The sequence below is a fragment of the Nesoenas mayeri genome (genome assembly GCF_963082525.1).
Source record: "Nesoenas mayeri genome assembly, chromosome: Z".
Taxonomy (NCBI): domain Eukaryota; kingdom Metazoa; phylum Chordata; class Aves; order Columbiformes; family Columbidae; genus Nesoenas; species Nesoenas mayeri.
Genome location: NC_137542.1, coordinates 1,671,423 through 1,693,463, shown reverse-complemented (window position 1 = coordinate 1,693,463; position 22,041 = coordinate 1,671,423). Strand labels below are relative to the sequence as shown.

The 22,041-nt window shown below is 36.0% G+C and overlaps 1 protein-coding gene across 1 annotated transcript in view; it reads right to left on the bottom strand.

Annotated features, from left to right (window-relative positions):
• The window catches only part of KIAA0825, a gene marked incomplete at its 3' end in the record, with an annotated part of 208,245 nt that overhangs the window by 95,408 nt on the left and 90,796 nt on the right, over positions 1-22,041 (bottom strand). The window contains exons 17-18 of the mRNA XM_080362066.1: positions 20,871-21,026; positions 16,897-16,991 (exon numbers count right to left, since the gene is read on the bottom strand). Coding sequence (XP_080218192.1) covers positions 16,897-16,991; positions 20,871-21,026 — 251 coding nt within the window. The remainder of the gene's footprint in view (positions 1-16,896; positions 16,992-20,870; positions 21,027-22,041) is intronic.

Genomic DNA, 22,041 nt, shown 5'->3' with positions numbered 1-22,041 from the left:
CTAATTTATTTTTTTATATACAACACAGGGAAGCAGAAATGTATGATAAGTATACATATACGCATTCAGTATAAATTCAATTAACATTTTAACGTCTTCAATGTTTGAATAAACATAATTCATATATTTATATGTTGTGTGTTGATGTGGTGTATACACATATACCCCAGCAACAGATAAATTAGCAAGGATCTTACAAAACAAAATCAAATCTAATCTCAGCAATAAAGAGTGCACATTTCCACGTACAACACAAACACACATGGACACACATTTATTTTATTTTTTAAGAATAATCATAATTGAATTAGAATGATGTATGTTTCATATTTTATCTTGACAGCTTCTGTATACTCAGGCAGAGCCCATTAAACGCAAGCATACAGCAGGTTACTTGTTGAATAATGTATTTCAAGTACTTAAAATTACTAGGGATTTGACTAAGATCTGCACATGAATACATATTTTGGACTTAATTTTCTGCACTGGCATTTCTTCAGCTGAATATACTTTAAATTCTACAATGAACTCAGTTAATATTAGGCTTTTCCAGGACATAACAAAGGTAATAACACTATCTTTACAATATAAACTTTATGACATTATGAATAAAACTGACAAGTGTAAAATTTGATCCATAAACTAAGTGATATACTTATGTTAATTTACCTTTTAAAAGATATTATGTGTTGCTCAGTTTTTTTGACAGGGCTTCCATTCATCCTGACGACATGTTGAAAAACACTATATTTTCTCTCAATAAGGAAAATCACTTTATCCATTATCATTCTCGTTCTGTCTCAATAAAAAATCAATCATCGAATACTTGTTTCCAAGTTCTACTTGTTAAACTGCCAATTTATGCACACTGTTCAACTCAGCTCAAATTCTTTCAAGACTACTTGTTATTCTTTTAAATGTGTTTTTAATAGTGTTCAACTTTTAAAAGAATGAGGAGAAAATAAAACTATATACATATTCTAGCAATTTTACATTTAGAAGCCTGTGATCTGATGACGTTCAGAACCTTCATTTTTATAAGGAAAAAAAAACAAAAACAAAACTAAATCTTTTATGTGGTTTTCAAAGTAATAAAGGTCTGATTGATCCCACTGACTAAGGCAATTGCATCGGTTGTCTAAATGGTAGTAACGTCAATGTCAGATATGTGGTTATCTTTTCATCTTGGCCTATTCTCAAATGTAAAAATCAAATGTTTGAAGGACATTTCACTGACCTGTTATGGCCTCTGCAACTCTCAAACACAATACTACTATTCCTCATATAAGTGCCACATTTTGGATAAAAAAACACTTCATCAATGATGCCTTTGCGACATCTGGCGGTCCTTATTATACATAAACTTTAGGTTTGTTTCTTTGTTGGGCGCTTTCAGTTGTTGTTGGGTACATTCGGTATATTATTTTAATTCCATTTATGTATTTATTTGCAAACCTACCAGTACGTAAAACTTTAGTCCAAAAGGCTTTGATACCCCCTAGCGGGGGGACAAAAGCAATTTAGTCTGCAAAAAACAACGAGGTCTACCATGAATCCAGATGGAGCAAAAGGTCACAAATCTTGAGACGCAGTGACATCATGACAATAAGACACTTTTGAGACAGAAGCTGGCTCATTCTGAATACAAAAAGGACACAGATCAAATTCTCCCACGCATTTAAAACTATAGAGAAAAATAAGCATGCGAAGACCTCGATATAGATGCTTAAAAGAGGAGAGTTAAAGCATACCTTTAGTTTTCACAATTATAAGACGCCACTGAGAACTTGACAAGCCTGCTTCAGAAGATATAAAAGCTTTATTTTTATGTTATTATCGGATGCTGAGAAAATGCCATTAAAGAAAAAAACCCACTCAGTTCACAGGGTGTGCACTCGCTATAACACCCCAGCTCTTTTAAAATTAATTCAGTTATACCAAAGCTTGTTCTGCATATGTCAGTCTTATTATTTATCATTTCAATAAACTATGAGAAAAGTACTTTAAGCATCAGAAGAATTATCTTCCTTTCTCCATCCCTCTTCCTAACATACTTCAGTGCAGTAGGAAAAACTCATTCTAATTTCTTTATTACATTAACCACAGGAATATTCGACATCAACTTTGTGAAACCATGACTTTGCTAATTCTTAGCCCAGCAGGAGAAACTAATATGTTGTCAAAACTCTATTTTTCACTTGTTCTAACAATTAGCATTCCAAAACAATAGACGATAAAATAACCAAAAGATTAAATGTATATTAGTAAATGTTTTTTCTTTAACAAAAGAAGACACAGAAAAGTCAACAGAATATTTTCTTATGATTAAAATAAAGGACTTCAGTATCTATTCCACGAGAAATGCAGTGTCACTTCTTTAAATTCTGTTTTGCTGCCTCACAGTAAATATTCACTTAAACACTTTAATGTTCGGAAGCTACTAACACAGTATCTTGTACGGACATAGGTTTGTCCCCCTATGAACAGATACGTAGTGTGTGTTGCGGACATTCAAGAATAGTTTCTAATAAATGATAACTGAAATAAAATTGAAACTGCTCTTGGGACTGACTAGATTTAATGGATAGTGTAATCATATGGTTTACTGTTGTCTCATTTTACAGAACAAAACAGTACAGCACCCTCAGAATACCTAGTAGGCCCCCGTAAAAGCTATCATTCAACTAATTTCAATTAAAATTTCTGTAGGTTGAATTTTCAGCGTATGTATATTGACAAGACACAGACCACATACCGTGGGGCACGCGAGGGTGGTTTGCGGACCGCAGATACACAACCACAAGATAAACAGATGGCCAAAGAAACGCTTCTAATTCCAAGCAGTCTCCTTCTCAAGCCCCAGAACTGCAAACGTGCAATCCAGTTGAATTTGGTTTATTGTATTGAATTCACAGAAACAACTCACTAGATTAAGGATATGAATAAGCTGTTTCAGGATTATGTTTTAGTATGGAATAAAAAGATTAATCACTCATTAATCCCTAGGTAGGAAAATTCTGCGTGAGACAGCAAGGACGGGCTAAAACAAGAAAACTAAATTTAACAAAGTTAAGAAAACACAGTAGAAAATGTAATGAAAATGCCATCGGGAAACAAAGAGTTCTCTCCTAATCATTGTAGATTAGACTGTTAACACAAAAGAAGAAAAATACATTTAGGATTGATAGGAGCTGTAGAGTCAGCAATGTAAAATTCTGGAGTAATATAAACCGAAAAACAAAGCAGCCATAGGTCCATATTCAACAAACTTCTATACATACTCAAAGAAGAAAAATAGAGACCTTCCATCTCACCCCCTCTCCTGATATAAAAGAAATGACAGAATCATTATGGAATGGTTCATATTTTTGGGAGATGGAACACTCATCTATAAACTACAAAGAACAGACTGATCAAATAAAAAATATGAACTTACAGTGACAAGTCTAACAAACTCCACAAATGGAAAACCATTCTAATCAAAACTATATGGACAGACCTCTAGAATACACGTTTCTAGAGCTATCGTACCAAATCCAGATTTATCAAGAAGGATACTGATTACTCAAAAGATTCAGACCAAGAAGACAATGTCAATTAGTATCCTAGTTAGAATTATTTTAGGTATTTGCATATAACATAAACCAATAATATACTGGTAAATAGTTTGGAAATACAATTTCGACACTCGCAGGGATTATTTTGTGGAAGAATGTGTTGCACAGCAAAAAAAAGACAAAAGAAAAATTGTTGTTAGTATAATCTAATTTAATAGAAGAAGCTGAAATAAAAATTAAAGCAGTTGAGAACTCAGCAATAGGGGCTTGTGCTATAATGCAATTCTATATTCTGCAGTCAGAAAAGATACATCACTTTTAATTTCAGCAGATAATACATATTAGGGACTATCAAAAGACTGAAGGTCAGAAGATCTTAAACTGAAAACCTAAAAACGTAGCAATTTGGCAAGGCTAGAGGGAATACACATGAGTTACTGAGAACTGTAAGAAGAAAATAATTGTTAGAGATACAAAGAGCAATAAGATTGATTTATTTTGAAATAAGAAATTGAAGGAGTTTGGGGTTTTTTTTGTTTGTTTTGTTAACTACAGCTGGAAAAAACATTTGCAAAAACAAATAAATTGATGGAAGAATTAGAAAATCATGTTATAAAGAGCATAGTTTCTGTAGAGGAAACTCAACCCTTGCTGATCTGGGCATAAATCAAGTAAATAACAAATTGACATTCATACTTCTAAAAGCATTAGAGTAACTTCCTTACATTTCTGTAAAATAAACCAAAGCATGGTCTTAAGACCTCAGAATATGTTAATTTTCTACTAGAAATGTTTACCAATAATGAAGACACTATGAAAACTATGAAAGCTTCATCACACCAGCCTTGTTCTAGGCTCACTACATTTCCTGGTGGAAAGGCACTAGAGAAGCAGTGCCCTTTGCCAGCGGACAATCAGAAATTTATCTCCTGAAGGTGGATGACTCAAGAGCAGCTGGTATCAAACCATTTTGTTTTGGGCGTGATATTGGAGACTGGTATTTGAGCCTAACTTCAAAATTTCTGAATGTCATAGATCACCTTGACCTATGATAATTCTGGGCTGAAGTTTAGATTGACGAAGGTCAATTATCTCTTTATGACACACAGAGAACAAGTGTCCAGAGAGCTGCTGCTGTATCTCTCACCTACATTCAGTCCTTAAGACATTGTTAGGCTGTTGGCCAACATTGGCAAAAGCAAATAGAACTGTTCTCTGTAAGTCTACTACATCAAATTTTGAGAGTGTGTTTAATTTTCAGTGTCTGATAGTAATTGTAATTACTCCTCTTTTTTCTGAAGAGGTCTAACATTTGGAATTCCATAAAATGTGATTCCGTTATTGCTGATCTTCAAGGCTCATGTGGAATTTCTTAGGCAGATATTAGAAAGACGAGAGGCAGATATTGGCTGATGTCACTGACTATTCAATTTGAAAGACATATCATCATGTGTCTTTTGCTTGTCTTTGTGTAATACAGGTTGATGCTTCAACTGTTGTTGAGTTGGGGCTGGATCTAAAAAAACGAGCCTGGCCTTAGCCTGAGTCATAGGTACGATTTATTCTGAACAGGGAGCTTCTGCTTGTTTCCCTGAGACCACATTTGAGGGCTGTAGAAGGAGAGAGCTGGCAACACATTCCAGCTCGTGGCTATAATATAAAAAATCCTAGAAAAATGAAACTTGCAGCAAGCATCAATTCACTTAATAAATGGAGTATATGCTTATCAGATGTTCTGTGATCATCATGAAAGCCCCTTGGTCTCCAAATGAGCTTAAGGTGCTATGACTTAATGAAAGTAATAAATAACCAGTGCCTGGCCTGCTGGAGAACTTTCCTCTGTGAATTGCAGTTGTTTCAGTGCAGCAGTGACATGCTGGAGAGGAATCTCTTCTCAAAAGAGAAAAAGAGATTAAGGAACATCTACCAGATTAGATCAATTTCTGTACATGGGCATGCATGTACTCCGGCATGCAAGGAGTCAACAACGCACCAAAGACCTGCAATAAAGTCTTAGTATATTAACGGAACGTCAGCTCGCATTTGAAACTGTGGCTTATTTATTTTCAAGCAGAATGCCTGTAAGGTCACTGTCGCACGTTCCTCCTCCAAATTCATGTATTTAGTATTCAAATACCACTTTTTTATTGCAAAAATTCTGAAAATAGTGTATCAAATTTCTTACGCAACAACCACTTTTCCAGTGAGCTATGCAAGAGAACACCCAACTGTCTACGCATTCACTTTGAGTAAGTACATTAAATGCTATTTCTATAGCATGATCTGACAGTCACTCCTTATGAAACAATAAACTAGATGATGTTAAAAATACAAGAAATGAAAGATAAATTTACTTTTTAAGAGAACCTACTACTTAACATTTTTAAAGATTTCTTTTGTACTTGAAAGACAATAAGGAAGCCTTTGATTTTCTATATACCATTTACAGAGGTTTAACTATATATCACATAAATGCTTTCAGTTTTTATCCAAATGTGCTGTTAAATTACCCATGTAATTATCCCAAGAGAAATCATTATACTTTTTTTTTATTGTTAATTTCATTAACACTTTAGCAGGAAGAGTTTGGTTGTGTTTAAAGTCAGCTGTCATAGTCTTTATTAGTACAATTAAAGGGATGATTTCTGTATAGTTCTGGAGGGTGTTTTTTTGTGGGAGTGTTTAATCACTGAGTTAAAGCAGCAACAGAAAGTTAATGGGAAAAAATACAGGCAATAATCTATGATCAAACTGGAAATAAATACAATTCTCATCCCAATAGTAAAAGCTGTTTCAAAATACAGTACCACTGAAGTGAAATTACAACAGTTCTTTCTAAAATGGGTGACATGACATGACAGCTGTATATACTTTAACAAGCCCTCCAATAACAAGCAGTAGCACTACATTGAATAATCCAATAAAATCTGTTACAGATATATCTTAAAGACAAATATATTTAAATATCTGCTTACAGAGCCTTGTAAAGGCAAAGAAGATATCACTTTTGATATACCACTATTATAATACCTTATTATTTCATCAATAAATGCTGCAGCATTGCTTCCTTGCCTTTCACGTGCATTACAGTATTGCTGAGCCACCAGGCATCGTATTTACATACAGTTCCATTGATTTACATTGGATAAGACCAAAATAACTTTGCAACTGGCAATAATCCAGGCATGAAAAAAGTGAAGAATATGGATTACGAAGTAAAATTTATTTCTAGATAGGAAGTTCAAAACTAAGACAAATGTGCTGAAGAGGGAAACTGAGGATCAGACTAATTTTATAAGGACATTCCTCATCCCAAATGCAGGTGAGACACTGTTCTTATCTGCTTCAGAGTTTGAAGAAGAACTTTTATTATCATAAGCATCCATATTTGGAAAAATATGAGAATTAGGGAGACCAAGGAATTAGCACATACAATAATCCAAGCGAATTCATACTCATTGCTCTTTGACAAAGTAAAATTAATATTTATCTACAGCGAGATATTTATCTACATGTATTTATCTACATTTAAGGATAATCCAGGGGAAAAAAATATTACAGGGGAGGTATAAGTCCTAGACTTACTAGACTCTGCTTTTCCAGGGGATCCACGGAGTTTAAAGAAGAATGATGTGGGAAAACTGTATGGAGATTTCATTATTTGGCTTCTTATTATGGGTTTTTCCCATCATTGCAGGTAGAAAAGTCCAGTGCAGGTTGAACAAAAGACAAAACCTTCTAAATCATTTCACTTTAAACATGTTATGACTTTCTGTCTACATTGCAGCACGACAGCCTAAATGAATCTTTGTTCCAGGTAAGTTTTGTACCAGAGGAAAGGACTGGAAAACCATGAAGAAAATGGCCAGTCATTTGTATGCAGAAAATACCTGCATTCATTTTTTTTTTTCTGGTAAAGCTTTTGCACACAATTTATGTGTATAAAAATTTACATTACTAAAAATATTTACACTTACAATTGAAATCAAAACTGCACGTCCATTAACTTGTTATTGTACTAAAATAAGCAAAAGATTAAAACAGTATCAGCTTTCTCTTTTGTTTCCTACACTGTTTCCTTGGAAAACAAACAAATATTTTTGTTTAAAAAAAATAAAATCAATAATAAAATCACACCAGGGCTGCGTTTTTCAGCTAAAACGGAAAGATGAAAGTTTAGGGATGTTTATAGACATGTCTAGTTTAACAGTTTCATGTGCTGGATGTGACTTTCACAGTCTGCTGGCAGCCTGCAGGAAAGCCATCACACCTGTGACTTGGCTGTTGATTAATGAGTCTTTCAATTCATCGCTACCATCTGAAGAAGGGCCGTGGCCTTTCCAAGCTTCAATGGTTTATTCGCCTTCAACCGTAGTCCTACCAAGGTATCTTCCATAAAGGAAACCACACCTGGTTAAGGCTAATGAAAACCTCAATATGTCATTTTCTAGACAAGTCAAAAAGCATGTAAAACTATTAAAAAGATGTATTCAAGCAACATGAATGCAGTTTTGTCATAACCTGTCAATCTAAACACTAACATAAAAAAGCTTTCTTTAATGACATCTTCCAGAGTCAACTATTAGAATAACAGTTCTGAATTCCCTCCTTGCTACATGATGCAGGATGCACAATGGTTTCCCACTCTTTGCAAGGACCAAATTTTGTCGTTAGGTCCCACAAAAAAGTTCACAGGGGGAAAAAACAAAAACACGACAGACAAACAGTTTTTCTGGGCCAGAATCAGCATCAGGAACCCCTAAATCACAGTGTTTGTGAAGATTTTAAACTGACAGTCACATCCAAGAGAAATCAAACCATTGTTCTCCATTGCCTTTGGAGGAAAACTAATGCTAAACCCCTTCCTAAGAAGACTGAAAGGTAATTCAAACTAGCTCATCAATTAAGCACAACTAAAGCTGAGCCACCTCACCTTTGTTGCCCCCTGGGACTGGGCGCACAACAGTTCCCATAGACCACCTAATATATGTTAGCTCTGTGTCTTGAAATCTAGTCAAAAGAGCTAGGTTTTACTCTTGACTTGCTGCAGACTAATTTTGCAGCCTAACAGAAACCTTAAAGGTAACTTGCAGGACCAGATTTCCTATCTGGTTGTTGTTATGATTATGACTATGATTATGATTGTTGTTGTTGTTGTTATCATCATTATCATTATAATGAAATATATAATTATTATAGTAGATATTATACTTACATATTTATATGTATACATAAATAATAAATATATAAGATATACGAGATATAATAATAAATAATAAACAAGATAAATATAAATATATAAAAATGTAAATAATATAATATAAAATAGATATTCATATATTATATTACATTAACATTATTATCATCATCATTCTTATTCTTATTCTTATTATTGTTGTTGTTGTTGTTGTTGTTATTGTTATTATTGTTATTATTCTTATTATTATTATCTAACTTTGACAGTTATACTTCCCCATCTACCTTACAGGGGATTTGCATGTCTAGACTCATTACAGCTTGGAAAGAAGTTGGGATTCCTGTATGAAAGTTGAATTACTTTGCATCATTAGCACTTTGCTGAAAATCCTCTATCTAAAAGAAGCAGAAAGAAGAAACAACGGGTTGGTGGGCAAAACAGACTTTTGGCTTGTTGGGTTGTGTCCTGCAGCCTCTTCCTTTGTAGGTGTAGCAAGAAAGCCCACAGGTGGATGAGTAGCTAAGCCAGTGTGTACACTTAGTGTAGTCAGTACTCTTCATGCATTTAGAGCTTCTGTACACACTTAGGATCACTATATATCTATTAAGAATGAAAACTTGGATCCAAAAGGCTCAGAAAAATGAAGAAAAGAATGGATAAGAAGACAAACATGATTATCTCCACTTAAGATCCTTAGTGAGCAAGAGGATGAGAGACAGAGTTGAAAGGAAGGCAAATTTTCTGCAGATGAAAGGAAGCATCTGTTTTTAAGGAGGCTCGGCCAGGTCATGGGATGGCAATCACCAGGTTAATTAGACAGTGACATAAAATGTCCAAGTGTCACACTTCCAAAGAATGATTTGTGGTCGCAGTACATGAAAATATATCATTATGAAGAAAATATACATATTTTTAAAGAAAACAGTGAAATGCGAATCCTAACAATAAATGCACATATGCATTATTAACACTAATATATTGCATTTACTTAGCATTTTTTCCCTCAAAACATATCAAAGGACACAAAAATGTGGACAAACATGACCTAATTTTAAATGGAGAAACCAAGATACACTGAGACATTATTAGAAGAATGGGGTTTAGATCACAGGCCTATGCTCTAGCCAATAAGCTGTGCTTAATATACTTTTGAATGTAAAGCAGGTATTGTCAATAGTGTTTGGTGGGGTGGTTTTTTACTTCTTTTTACTTTTTATAGAGGCCAGATTTGAGCAATGGAAACAGCACCAAATCAGAATGAAACCTTATTTAAGCAGATTTATGGTTTTTACTTAAAAGAGAGCTGATAAACACATAGTTCCATATTGTATGTATGCACAGGACTCATCACAAAGGACTGCCAAGTACTAAAAAGGAGCTCATGAGGTTAACTGGGAGATGGCAGTCCCTTCCTTTTTGGCATCTTTCGTTGGAGATTGCTGATGGAGAATATTGTTTTATTCATAGGATTCATGGCCCAGAGAGTGCTGGTGAATGGGTCTGCATCTAGCAGGCATCCAGTGGTGTTCCCCAGGGGTCAGTGTTGGGGCCAGTCCTGTTTAACATCTTTATTGACGATTTAGATGAGGGGATTGTGACCATCATCAGCAAATTTGCTGATGACACCAAGTTGGGAGGGAGTGTGGAGCTGCTGGAAGGCAGGAGGCTCTGCAGAGGGATCTGGATAGACTGGAAAAATGGGCTGATTCCAATGGGATGAAGTTCAACAAGGCCAAGTGCCGGGTGCTGCCCTTTGGCCACAACAACCCCCTGCAGCTCCAGGCTGGGCACAGAGTGGCTGGAGAGCAGCCAGGCAGAAAGGGACCTGGGGGACTAATGGACAGGAAGCTCAACATGAGCCACCAGTGTGCCCAGGTGGCCAAGAAGGCCAACGGTGTCCTGTCCTGTATCCAAACCAGCGTGGTCAGCAGGACAAGGGCAGTGACCCTTCCCCTGTGCTCTGCACTGGGGAGGCCACACCTGGAGTGTTGTGTTCACTTCTGGAACCCTCAGCTCAGGAAAGAGATTGAAGTGCTGGAGGGTCCAGAGAAGAGCAACAAGACTGGGGAAGGGACTTGAGCACAAGCCCTATGGGGAGAGGCTGAGGGAGCTGGGCTTGTTTAGTCTGGAGGAGGCTCAGAGCTGAGCTCAGCACTCTCTAGAACTACCTGAAGGGCAGTTCTAGCCAGGTGGGGATTGGTCTCTTCTCCCAGGCATCAGCAATAGGACAAGGGGCCATGGGCTTCAACTCTGCCAGGGGAAACTGAGGCTGGAGATTAGGAAGCAATTCTGTGCAGAGAGTGGTCAGGCATTGGAATGGCTGCCCAGGGAGGTGCTGGACTCACCGGCCCTGGAGGTTTTTAAACTGAGATTGGCCATGGCACTTAGTGCCATGATCTAGTAAACGGACCGGAGTTGGACCAAGGGTTGGACTGGATGATCTCTGAGGGCTTTTCCAACCCAGTCCATTCTGTGATTCTGTCTGCAGGACAGAGACACTGCCAACAAACAGAGAAGTCTAAAGCGCGCTGCACATGGGAAGTCTCACCTTTAGCCACACTGAATTCTATAATTCCTGCTACAACCGCACATGTACCGGTGGCCACAGTGACAATGACACGGTGTGTAACACAGGGTCTCATCTTCCCTCTCGCTTACCGATGTACATTCTGCCACCAATGCTTTAAATCTGCCAGCCGGGGAGCTAAGCCTACTTCCGACAGATCCGCTAAGGTCAGAGTACAGTTTCATTAGCTATGTTAGAGGAGGATAAGCAGATGGAGGATAATCCTTATGTTGACGGATGTGACATATACCTTGTTATTGACCAACTCATTTATGGAAAAGGGTCCTTGCTTATCCAGAAAGGTCAAAATCAGATTTTTCTCAAAATCCCAGTGGCTTTTTCTGTTTTTTTTTTTGGTACATCCAGCAGTAGGGTCTAAACCTGACTCTGCGATCAATGAAGAGATGTGCAATAATGGATTAATACCTTTCACCCGCTTCTTTTGATACAGAAACAATGGAACACCGTCTTTCACAGCCTCCCATGCATTTCAGAAAGCCTGTTCATACATGCATTACAAGGGCATCCATTATAATCTCACCAAGCAGGTGGTGATTACTGCAGTATTAATGGCATCCCAGTTCTTCACCAGCACATCATTAATAGTTGACTTATAGCCATAACAATATGGATTTCCAATACCCAGCGATGTGGATACAAAAGGTCTAGGAGCATCTGCAGTTTGGAAGGAGGACTGAGTAACACATCCAAAAGTACACTAGACGTAACACTGGCATCCTCTGCCATGCAGATAAGCTCTTGTCTTGGCATCGCGCCACTAACTGCTCTTACACTATTTGTTTCTTCTACGAAGAAAAATTGTCAGAGAACTTCCTACCTTTTCTTACCCTGGGTATTTTTACTCATTTCTCAGATTTGGGCTTTTACAGAGTTGCATAGAAAGTCTTTTACAGACAATAAAGCGCATGCAGTTTGCTGACATTCTTTTCAATTTCAAAACTACATAATACATTTTTCCATGTGTTGATAAACTGGATTTTAAAAGAGCATTTTCTGGATATCTAGATAATCAACAACACAATGAATATAAACATTTTCTATAAATAGTTCACCATATGGCTACCATTCTCAACAGATGGTGTCTGTGTATCCACTAGAATATACAAGAGCTACGCAGATTTTGCCCTGCAATCATTTGACATTCTAAACAAGAATTTTTTACTTAATTTCAGCTTTATCTAGTTTAACCAAGGCAAAACACATAATTTTATCACCTACCTCTAGTATGGGGAACAAATGCCACAACTATACTAACAAATCTATTTGCAAAAGGCAAGTCAACAGTCCACATCCAACCCAAGTCAAAAGGATTTCGGAAGAGAAACACCAGGTGTAAAGAGTTCTTAATCTTAGGGTGGCACCTGCGCCCAAGGACACCCTTTACTGGCCTCAAAGACAGTTTCACTTGCAATAGCCCTGTAGTTTATCAAACAGAAAACAGTCTGGACTATGCTATGAAAAATTCTGCAGTCCAAAGAACATGAGAGTCTGTGTATATTTTGGAGCAAGCGTTACTAGAAAGCCTACATATTTTACCCAGCTTTAGTAGGAAACAAACTTACTAATTTTTTATAGTTTCCTTAAAGCAAATATACAAGTAATTCCAAGTTTTCTGCTCATTTTGGAGAAGTTGCTGGGCAGTTGAGATTATTTACCAAAGGAACACATGACTAGAAGTAAATAATTTGATCTTTCCCGTTTCAACTAAAAGCTACTGAAGCTCATATCACCGCGCAAACACCTCCCAGAAAACTCTTCTTGAGCGACACTGGTTTATCTGATAAAAATCACCTTCTAATTTCCAGCCTAGATGTTTTTAATGACATTTCTTATCCACTTGAACAAATATTGGGTTTCATTTGTGTAATTTTTCTAACTCGGTCCTGTTTCTCATCTGATGTATTTATGGTAAATCAACATACTCCTCTCTGTTATTAAGTTGATGTGCCTCCTTTTCTCAAGATCTTGTACCTGACTGTCATTGGCTTTGCCGAACTCTTCTCTGTCTGTTCCTGTAGCTGCTCCTGCTCAGAAACGCAAATCACTGCAATATTGTAGAATGACTTCTTGTGTTACAAAAGTGTCTCGGTTGTTTCTCGTAATTATAGTGAGTGGAATGTAGTTATTCGCTATAGTAATGTACTTGATGCACCTGAAAGTCCAGTAGAACTGCAGGAGGAAAGTCACACCTCACAATCAGCAAAATACTAATATCTTTTAATGATGTACAAGTTGCCAAAGTAGTTCTTTGAAAATAAATGGCCAGAAAGTATTTAGGTTACATATCATTATAAAGGGGCGTACGTGAACAAGAAGGGCAATATAGGGCACTGTGCTTTGGGTTGGTGCCCCCGTGTTGACAACGCACCAGCTTTTTGGCTACAGCTGAGTGGGGTTTGCACAGCAACACGGCCTTTTCTTCTTCCCTGGGGGGGACACAGCTGGGACAGCTGGCACAGTGACCAGAGGGACACTCCATGCCATACAAACGTTGTGCTCAGCAGTAAAAGCTATAGAAGGGAGAAGGAATGGGGGAATGTTTGAGGTTTATGAGGACGACAGTCATTAAGTTTGAGATACATGTGAACTAAACAACAGCTATAAGCACATGGTCTTCTTGTCCTAACATATATGTCTATATATATGTCTCTAATATGTCTAATACATATTAGAGGTAGGGAATTCCCATTTGCTACAGAAAGATCTAAGGATGTGTGCCAAGATTCAAAAAAGCAGTGTAAGTATTCAGGACATTATTGAAAACTTGGGTAAATCAAGTACTATAAGTTAGCTGAATGTTAATGGGGTTGTTATTAAAAGATACTATTTTGAGTGTAATTGAAAAGTATGTTTTAACTTTTACTCTTGCAGCTCAAACTATATGTAAAAAAAATTAGAAAGGAAAAGAATCCATCTATATATCCCCTTTCTTCCTGTAAGGAAAACTTAACAGTTTCTAAAGATATTAAATGTAAATAGGGATGAACATTACACATTCTATGTTACTGCTTATTCCCCAACTTTCCTTTTCCTGATAGCATTGTATATTTGATAACCTTGAAATAAAATAATATCATTAACCATCCTTGTCTTTCATTTGAAAAACTTCATAACCACTTTCACTTTGAGGATCGCAGAGATGCACAGATTACAGCAGCCAACACAACAATTCATTCCCTTTTTAACCAGTCCTAAAAGCCTTTTACTTTCCCCTAACCACCAACCAATTAATTTGCCGACCACTTGCTGGCTCTGGGACAACGCTCCCCTAACCCCCTCCCACCTAACTCACTCACTAACTAGGTTAGGGGAGCATTTCCCTTGTAAATGAGTCCCTTAAGCATTATTACTTTTTCTCCACCAAAGAGAGCAGAGCATACTTATTTTACTTCATATGCAACAGACAATATTTCTCTTTAAATGTCAAAAAAAAGGAAAAAGACCCAAATATCACCGTGAACAGGTAAAAGTATTTTTATCTGCACAGAAGGAACTGATGAGGGAAGGATTCAGCATGTGTTAAAGAAGGGAGTAATTAAAGTATTATATCACTCCACTTCATAAACTAAGGGTTCAAGTACTGTCCTTAGTTTTGATTAATTTACCTCAGGGGACAAATTGTAGGGAAAGAAATGGGTTCATCATCAAAACAATCATACACCCATTCAGCTTGATCCTTAACTCCTGACCACAAAGTAAGCCCGAAATTTACGCAGATTTTGGAAGGAGTGTGAAGAATCCCCTAAAGATCAGGCTTGCTGGAGTCACTGCAAAGGCCAGCCAGAATTGCCCCAGCCAGCTGGAAAACATGGTAAAACCTATTTTAGCTATGCTAAAAATTAAGTCTTGTGAAGACAAGCTACGTTGGAGATGCTGATCGCTACGGCAGGTATTACATTAGCAACTCTACCTAATGATCACAGTGGGTTTAAATGATCTGTTGGTCTGCAAAGCAGAGTGGTTTAAATAATAAATCCATGAGCTAATCATTAATGGCTTGCATAATGTCACTTCTAGATGAGAATTTCCATATCATGTAGAAGGGCAATGAATGGAGACATTTTCAAATGAGGAAGGATGACAACAATTACAGCACTTATTAAATAAAAAATAAAAACGCGACAATAGATGATATGACAAAGGCGTGAAATACAGCGAAGGGCAGAGAAGGCACATACACGACTTCTTTCTAAACTCTACAAAGAGATCAAAAGAAAAACGAAACGTGTTTCAAGATATCAGAGAAGATGAAATGTCCACAGAAAATGTACCCTCTGCAAATCACAGCAGTCCTCTCTGCTCCCTTCGGCTCATATTGATGACATCAACATGAAGGGAAGTTCAAGAACCAGCTTGAGACTGAGACTTTCTATTAGAATATCTTTTAAAAGGGCAAACTGCTTCATTTTTAATGAAGGACAACTGTTAGCAATCAGCAGGAGAACTATCAAAGAAAAAATAATTAGTACTGAATTGTCTCTGCCATTTAACATAAAAATGACACTACTAGTACAGACCAAAAAGTCCATGCAGTTCCATATTCTGTCTGGTAGTGGGGAATAGGGGACATCAAGAGGAGAACTGAACGGCACATTTTCACCAGCATGATTTTTTGTGCAATTGCATCATAATTTTGGAAAACAATAAATTAGGTGGGGAAAGAATTAAGCACAGAAAAGTTATGAAAGAAGACTGGAAATAGACTGTACAAATATTAGATATATGAAATGAAGAATTAAATGTTTAACTGCCAGCGATCCATTGAGAAAATGGTGCAAAAAACATACATTTTTGACATGCGAATTCACACACTTTTGAAAAGTCACTGTAGTTTCTAAATAGAAAAACACTGCAGTTTAAAAGATGAGTGATATGACCATATTAGATATCATCATGAGGATTCAGTATTAAGAAGAGAATGTTCAACTTCTTAGTTTACAACATGTAATTTTTCAATTTTTCACAAGGATAAAAGTAGTAGATATTTCAGAAAAATACCCACTTTTTCCACCTACAAGTTTCTGAATTTAACAAATTGCTATTTATTCTGCATTAAGTATATCTGCTTATGAATTAAGCACTTAAATTTTACAAGTGAAAAATCGTTACAATATTAAAATAAGTTCCATTCATTAAAAACTATTAAGGAAACACTTTATTTTTCTAGCTACACTTGTCATGCCACCAATTACATTTCAGATTCATTGCAACTTGAGTTTACATCCCTAAATTCTGCGCTATGCAGTGGAAATCTCTCTCAGCAATATAGGTTTCGAAAGGTTACTATTTATTTTTAAAGCACCATTTACGGGCAATATCAACACATATTCATGTCTTAGAAAGGAAAGAAATATTATCAGGTTCTTCAAAACAGGAATTGAAAACCACCTTTGTAGGGATCAAATACACTAGGCAATGAGTATTTAAATATTGAATATTTAAAAATAAATGTGCAATTTATTTTACAAATTTTACCTGTAAAATCTGTGTGTATTAACTACTAAAAAGTGAAAAAGACAACAGGGAAGTGCAATTATTTGCCAAAATCCCGTTACCTGTGTGCCAGCAGCACCCTGAAGGTCATCTGATTCAGTCCCAAATAACCTGGCAGCAAGTTTGACCAATCCCAGTTCCATTCAGTAATGGTTGACTGTTGATACATGGCAAGAAGCTATTGTTAGTTATTAATCAGTGTTAATATGATCAGTAAATTAAAGCTCCAGCTGTGATATACTAACCAAGAAGGAGGGGGGTCTAGAACAAGGACTTAGACAGATGATATCAATCATGTCCACAGAAGATGGTTTTTATTCCAATAAGACAGCAATTAATTTATAAATCCATTTGGGGACGTAGCCATTATTTATAAAAAGATAAATCAATTTTTGAACCGTTATTCTTCCAACTGTTAATGGCATTCTGCCCAACCACTTTGTCTCAGAGCTTGACTTTTTGTTTGAAAAAGCAAAATAACTGGCAACTTTTTATGTAACACCAATTTACATTTCCCGCTGTCAGCAAAAAGTTTGTCATTAAAAACTTGGTATAGCTGGAATTCAAGATTTAACCTGTATTATAATTAGAGTGATGTTCTACTTGTCTATTGTTTTGTAAAGCACTCCCATCACCAGATGGTTATTATAAACAGCAATAAGTCTAGACAGTATGAACAAATATAACTCCATATTGCTTATTTAATAAATAAAAGCAATCTACAATAATAGTGGGCAGACAAAAGACCACATAAAACATTCTACAAAATAGTAACTCCTGTTGCATAATATTAATTTTCATTGTCAGTAATGGTCAAGTAGTGACTACAATTCAACATCCTTGGGAGGAAATAATTCAAAAATTATTGTTTTACCGCAAAAATAGCATTGAGTAATTTAAAAAAAAAAAAAAATTAAACAAGACAAAACAATGGAAATAAACCTAAATAAAAAGAAGGACGTTTATCTTGCAGTTCCTTTTTCTTCTTACAGATGGTGAAATGAAGATTAAGAAAGGGAGACAAGGGTAGCTAAAGAAATAATAATATGGTATGAAAGTGGAAAGTAAGTGAAGAAGTAACAGTGAACATCTGATAAACAAGAAATAAGGGAAGAAGATTCAACTGAGAGAACAGTGGGAGTAGAAGAACACAGGGGTGAAAACAGGCAACTGTTCTATCTGAAGTAAAACCAGACAAATAAACATGGAAGAAGTGCTTCTAAAATAAAGGGAGATTAAACAGAGAAGGTAAAGAGCCAGTAGCAACAGTCATAAAAACAAATAGGAAAATTTATAAGTATACTAGATAAAAATTGATCAGTTCTATGAAAAAAATAAAAGATCAGTTTGAAAAAAGTCACTTCAGGAAAGGGTTATCATTTATTTGTAGCATTTTTGTTCATTGATACTGTTGAGGAGTTGCATGGCCTAGACTTAACGTTACTAGACAATGGAGGAGCAGCAGCACTGGCAGAGACTGAGGTGTCAGGACAAATTGACAAAATCAAGAGCAACAAGTTACCAGGACCAGATGGTGATTATTCAAGATTTTTACAGGAATGTAAGAACGAAGGGGCTGAATCGTTAACAGAAATGACACACTTCTTAGAATCAGCTACTGAAAGGGGGTTGGAAGGTAAGAAATTTACATATCATTAATAAAAATGCTACAGCTGATTTCAAAATAGCGGTTCAGTGGCCTTCGTTTCAGAAGGAGTAAAATTTGTAGAAATTGCAATTAAGCATCTTGCTAAATTTGACACAAAAGGGACAAATTCGCAAAACTTCGGAAGAGAAAAGTTAACCACTTTACGTACTGCAATTTTTACTTATGCCACCAAAGAATACATGGATGCTTACTACAAATTAGCTTTCAGAAAGCTTTTGAAATAACTTATTTTAAGAAATCCTCTACTGAGGAAGCTAAGAGTGTGTCCACACTGCATAGAGTAGACAAGTTCTTATACGTTATATTATCATATATTGTAGTAATACGTTATATAGAACACAAACATTCTTCATTTAGAGCCGAACCAGCTCTCTGGACTTGCAAGCAGCATTCCTGTGCCTATTCCCACCAGCCCTTTTCAGAAAAAAGCTTTAAAAAGCAATACATGATTAACTCATTGACAAAATATGTTGTGAAATCAGCAGCTTGTTGGGACTTAGCATTTATAAAAGGTTAGCTGATGTATTAGAAACACATCTAGTTATAACAGATTTAAAGAAAATCAAGAAATTAATCATGTATTATAAACTCCTAAGCTTTGGGGCAGTTGCCAGTGAGTAAGAAATGAATTTAAGAAGAAATATATCCTTAGAGAAGAGTAATTGTTCCTTGTGAGTACTGTAGTATCTTCTACAGGCACCGCTAATTGTCTTGTTAGAGAAGCACACACTGAGCTACACTGACCATTATTTTATGAAAAGACTGTCCCACATCACTAAATAAACGTGCAGTTTTATGGTAAAGGGAACCAAGTTATTTAATACTATTATTAAGCTCAGGAAATAAGTCTGTCATTGTCAACAACAGGGTTGGCACACCATACTTTGCAATCTATGATCCACTCTTTTTTTCTTTTAATTTAAAGATATTTTTCCATGCTCAGATAGACATTATGCCAAAAGTTTTCAAAATCCAAAGCAATTTAATATGAACTATCCCTTGTCATCTGTTGATTAATAGAGCACTGCAATCCTGCCATGTAGAAGAAGAGTTCTGCCCTCAGTTATCACTACTTGAAGGTCTTATTCTACCACACCATTAATTAATTGACAATTGAGGCATGGTGAACTCTTTTCAGCACTTCAAATTGGAGTAAGTGATTCCACAGACCCTCAAATTCTGCAAATCTGAGATATACATAAAGAGACTAGTGGAAGATAAAACAGACAATGTTAAAGCATGTTACTCTGGGGTGAGAAACCTTGTGAAATTGGTATTAAACTCTTTATTCAGGATTTGTATTTGCAACATGATAATGATTAACGATTCCTTAAACAAGTAAGGAATAAAAAAACAACAGCAAATCAAACCAAACCACCAAAACTAACCAACCAAAAGCCACACTAGGTATATTTTATGGCAATACACCTAGTTAAATAGTCCAAAATGCTCAAAACTGGGAAAGATTATACTATTTAAAAGCAGAATTGTACTGGAAAAGGACATCTTTCTACCACAAGTCTGTAAAGTCAATTTCACGACACTGTAATACAATTTCTTTTTAAATATTTGAAATTGAGGTGTAGAATCAAAACCGTAGATGATGGATTAGGAAGACCTGAGGAACTACGGTTGAAGATTAAGTGTCCAAGTGCCATCAGAAACCACACATAATTTTGTGTAATTAAATGGTCATGTGGTGTTCTGGCTAAGATTTAGGCAATTTGATCTATTTTCTTTAATTGTTACACTACCAGAAAACTAATTTCTGTAACTAAATTACAATCCTTCACATATCACTAACATGGCTTAATGAAAACCACAGAATTGGATCTGTTAGGGTTTTTTTTTGTTTGCTTTCAGTTTGGTTTGGTTTGGTTTTTTCCCCTGCTTATTGTCACAGTTCTGTTAAATGTCTATTTCAAAAGCATCCTTTACCATTCAACATTTCTGTGAAAGGCTCATCAGGAAGATTCTAAACGTGCACTTGGAGTTTTGCCCTGATTTTTCAAAGGACTAAAACTAGTCCTATGTACCATTACAGAGATGTAATAAATGTCTTTGCTACTAATGGGCTTTCCCTTGCCATGCTGAACTAACACAGGAGATCTAAGTAAATGCAAATTGCTCTTACATACAATACTTCTGATAAAGAAAAGGGCAGTAATGGCTTTTCGAACACCATGCTATTGTAGAGGGTGCCCTCATTAGATTCCTGACTAATAATATTCCCCTGCGCTTCATCAAACGTGAGCGCACGTAATTAATTCAGTTTTCGTAATTTCAGTCTCTGTCATTGTCTTGATCATAATAAGACCGACAAGTAAAAATTATGCTGTGTAACCAAGGTTTTAGATTTCCACAAACCTGATTGAACACTTTTTCACAGGACTGTCTGTACACCTGGAAAGGGTTGAAGATGGGCTGCTCTTCTTGGGCCATGAGCGTCAATGGCAGGAACTGGCTGGAGGAAGCACCGTCCTCAGAAGAATCCTCACAAGACAGTTGGTCTTTCAAATATTCCTTTTAGAAGACAAAAAGAACCACAAAGAAAGTATATGCCACCTAGCTTTCTAAGTGAAATTTGCCTAAATTTCAAGCATACCTTGGAAGTGTGCTTGACAGTAGTATTATCGGAAAAAATAAGTAATCTCTTATAAAAATAAAAACCTAAGAGTAACACCATTTTACAACAAACAATAAATTAACTCCTTCAACATCCATACAACTGGAGGAAATAATATGAGCTATTGTTTTGAAGCTGTCATGAAACTATATGTATCAGTTACAAGTTAAAATATATATGTTAGGCATACTTGGAAGTGAAAAACAAATGTTTTCTATGAGCTGTTCTGATGTATGATGGTTATTACACGATTTATTTCACGTGATAAAATATACATAAATATTTAAAGTTACTTTCTGGACAGCATTAAATAGTTACTACATGACTATAAATTGTTTGATGAACATGTTCAAACCCATTGTTTAAACACAGGAAATAAATATTTTTCAACTCTTCAAAGCTCTTAATTATTTAAGCATTCAAAGACTAGAAGTCATTTATGATTTACATGGCAATTTTAGAAACTACCCTGTAACAGACGCATGATTATTTTGGCCGCAATCTTTTCTGTTTTCACTTCTTAAACTACTATGTAAATAAATCACCCTTGCATGCCAATAAGGTGTTTTGATTAAACAGAACCATTTTATGCAGAGCTAGATAATGAAACACTTACAGATCTATTTGCTGGAAGGACTACTATGATTAAACAGTTTATTGTTATTAAAATGAAGCCCATAACGATAGGATTGCCATAACATTGAGCAAGTACTCAAGGTGAGTCTTCATTAAGATGCTCCTCTTAATTTACAGTACTACCAAGATGATAAAAATTAGGGAACACGCTAACGACCTGCCGAGGCACCTTGTGCTCCTCCCTGGGTCTTCCTAAAAGAATGATTTTGTAATCGGTTTAAACTGATCCAACTGCGGTCTGGTTTGCAAGGCAGGGGTTTCCTCCCAATCCACACA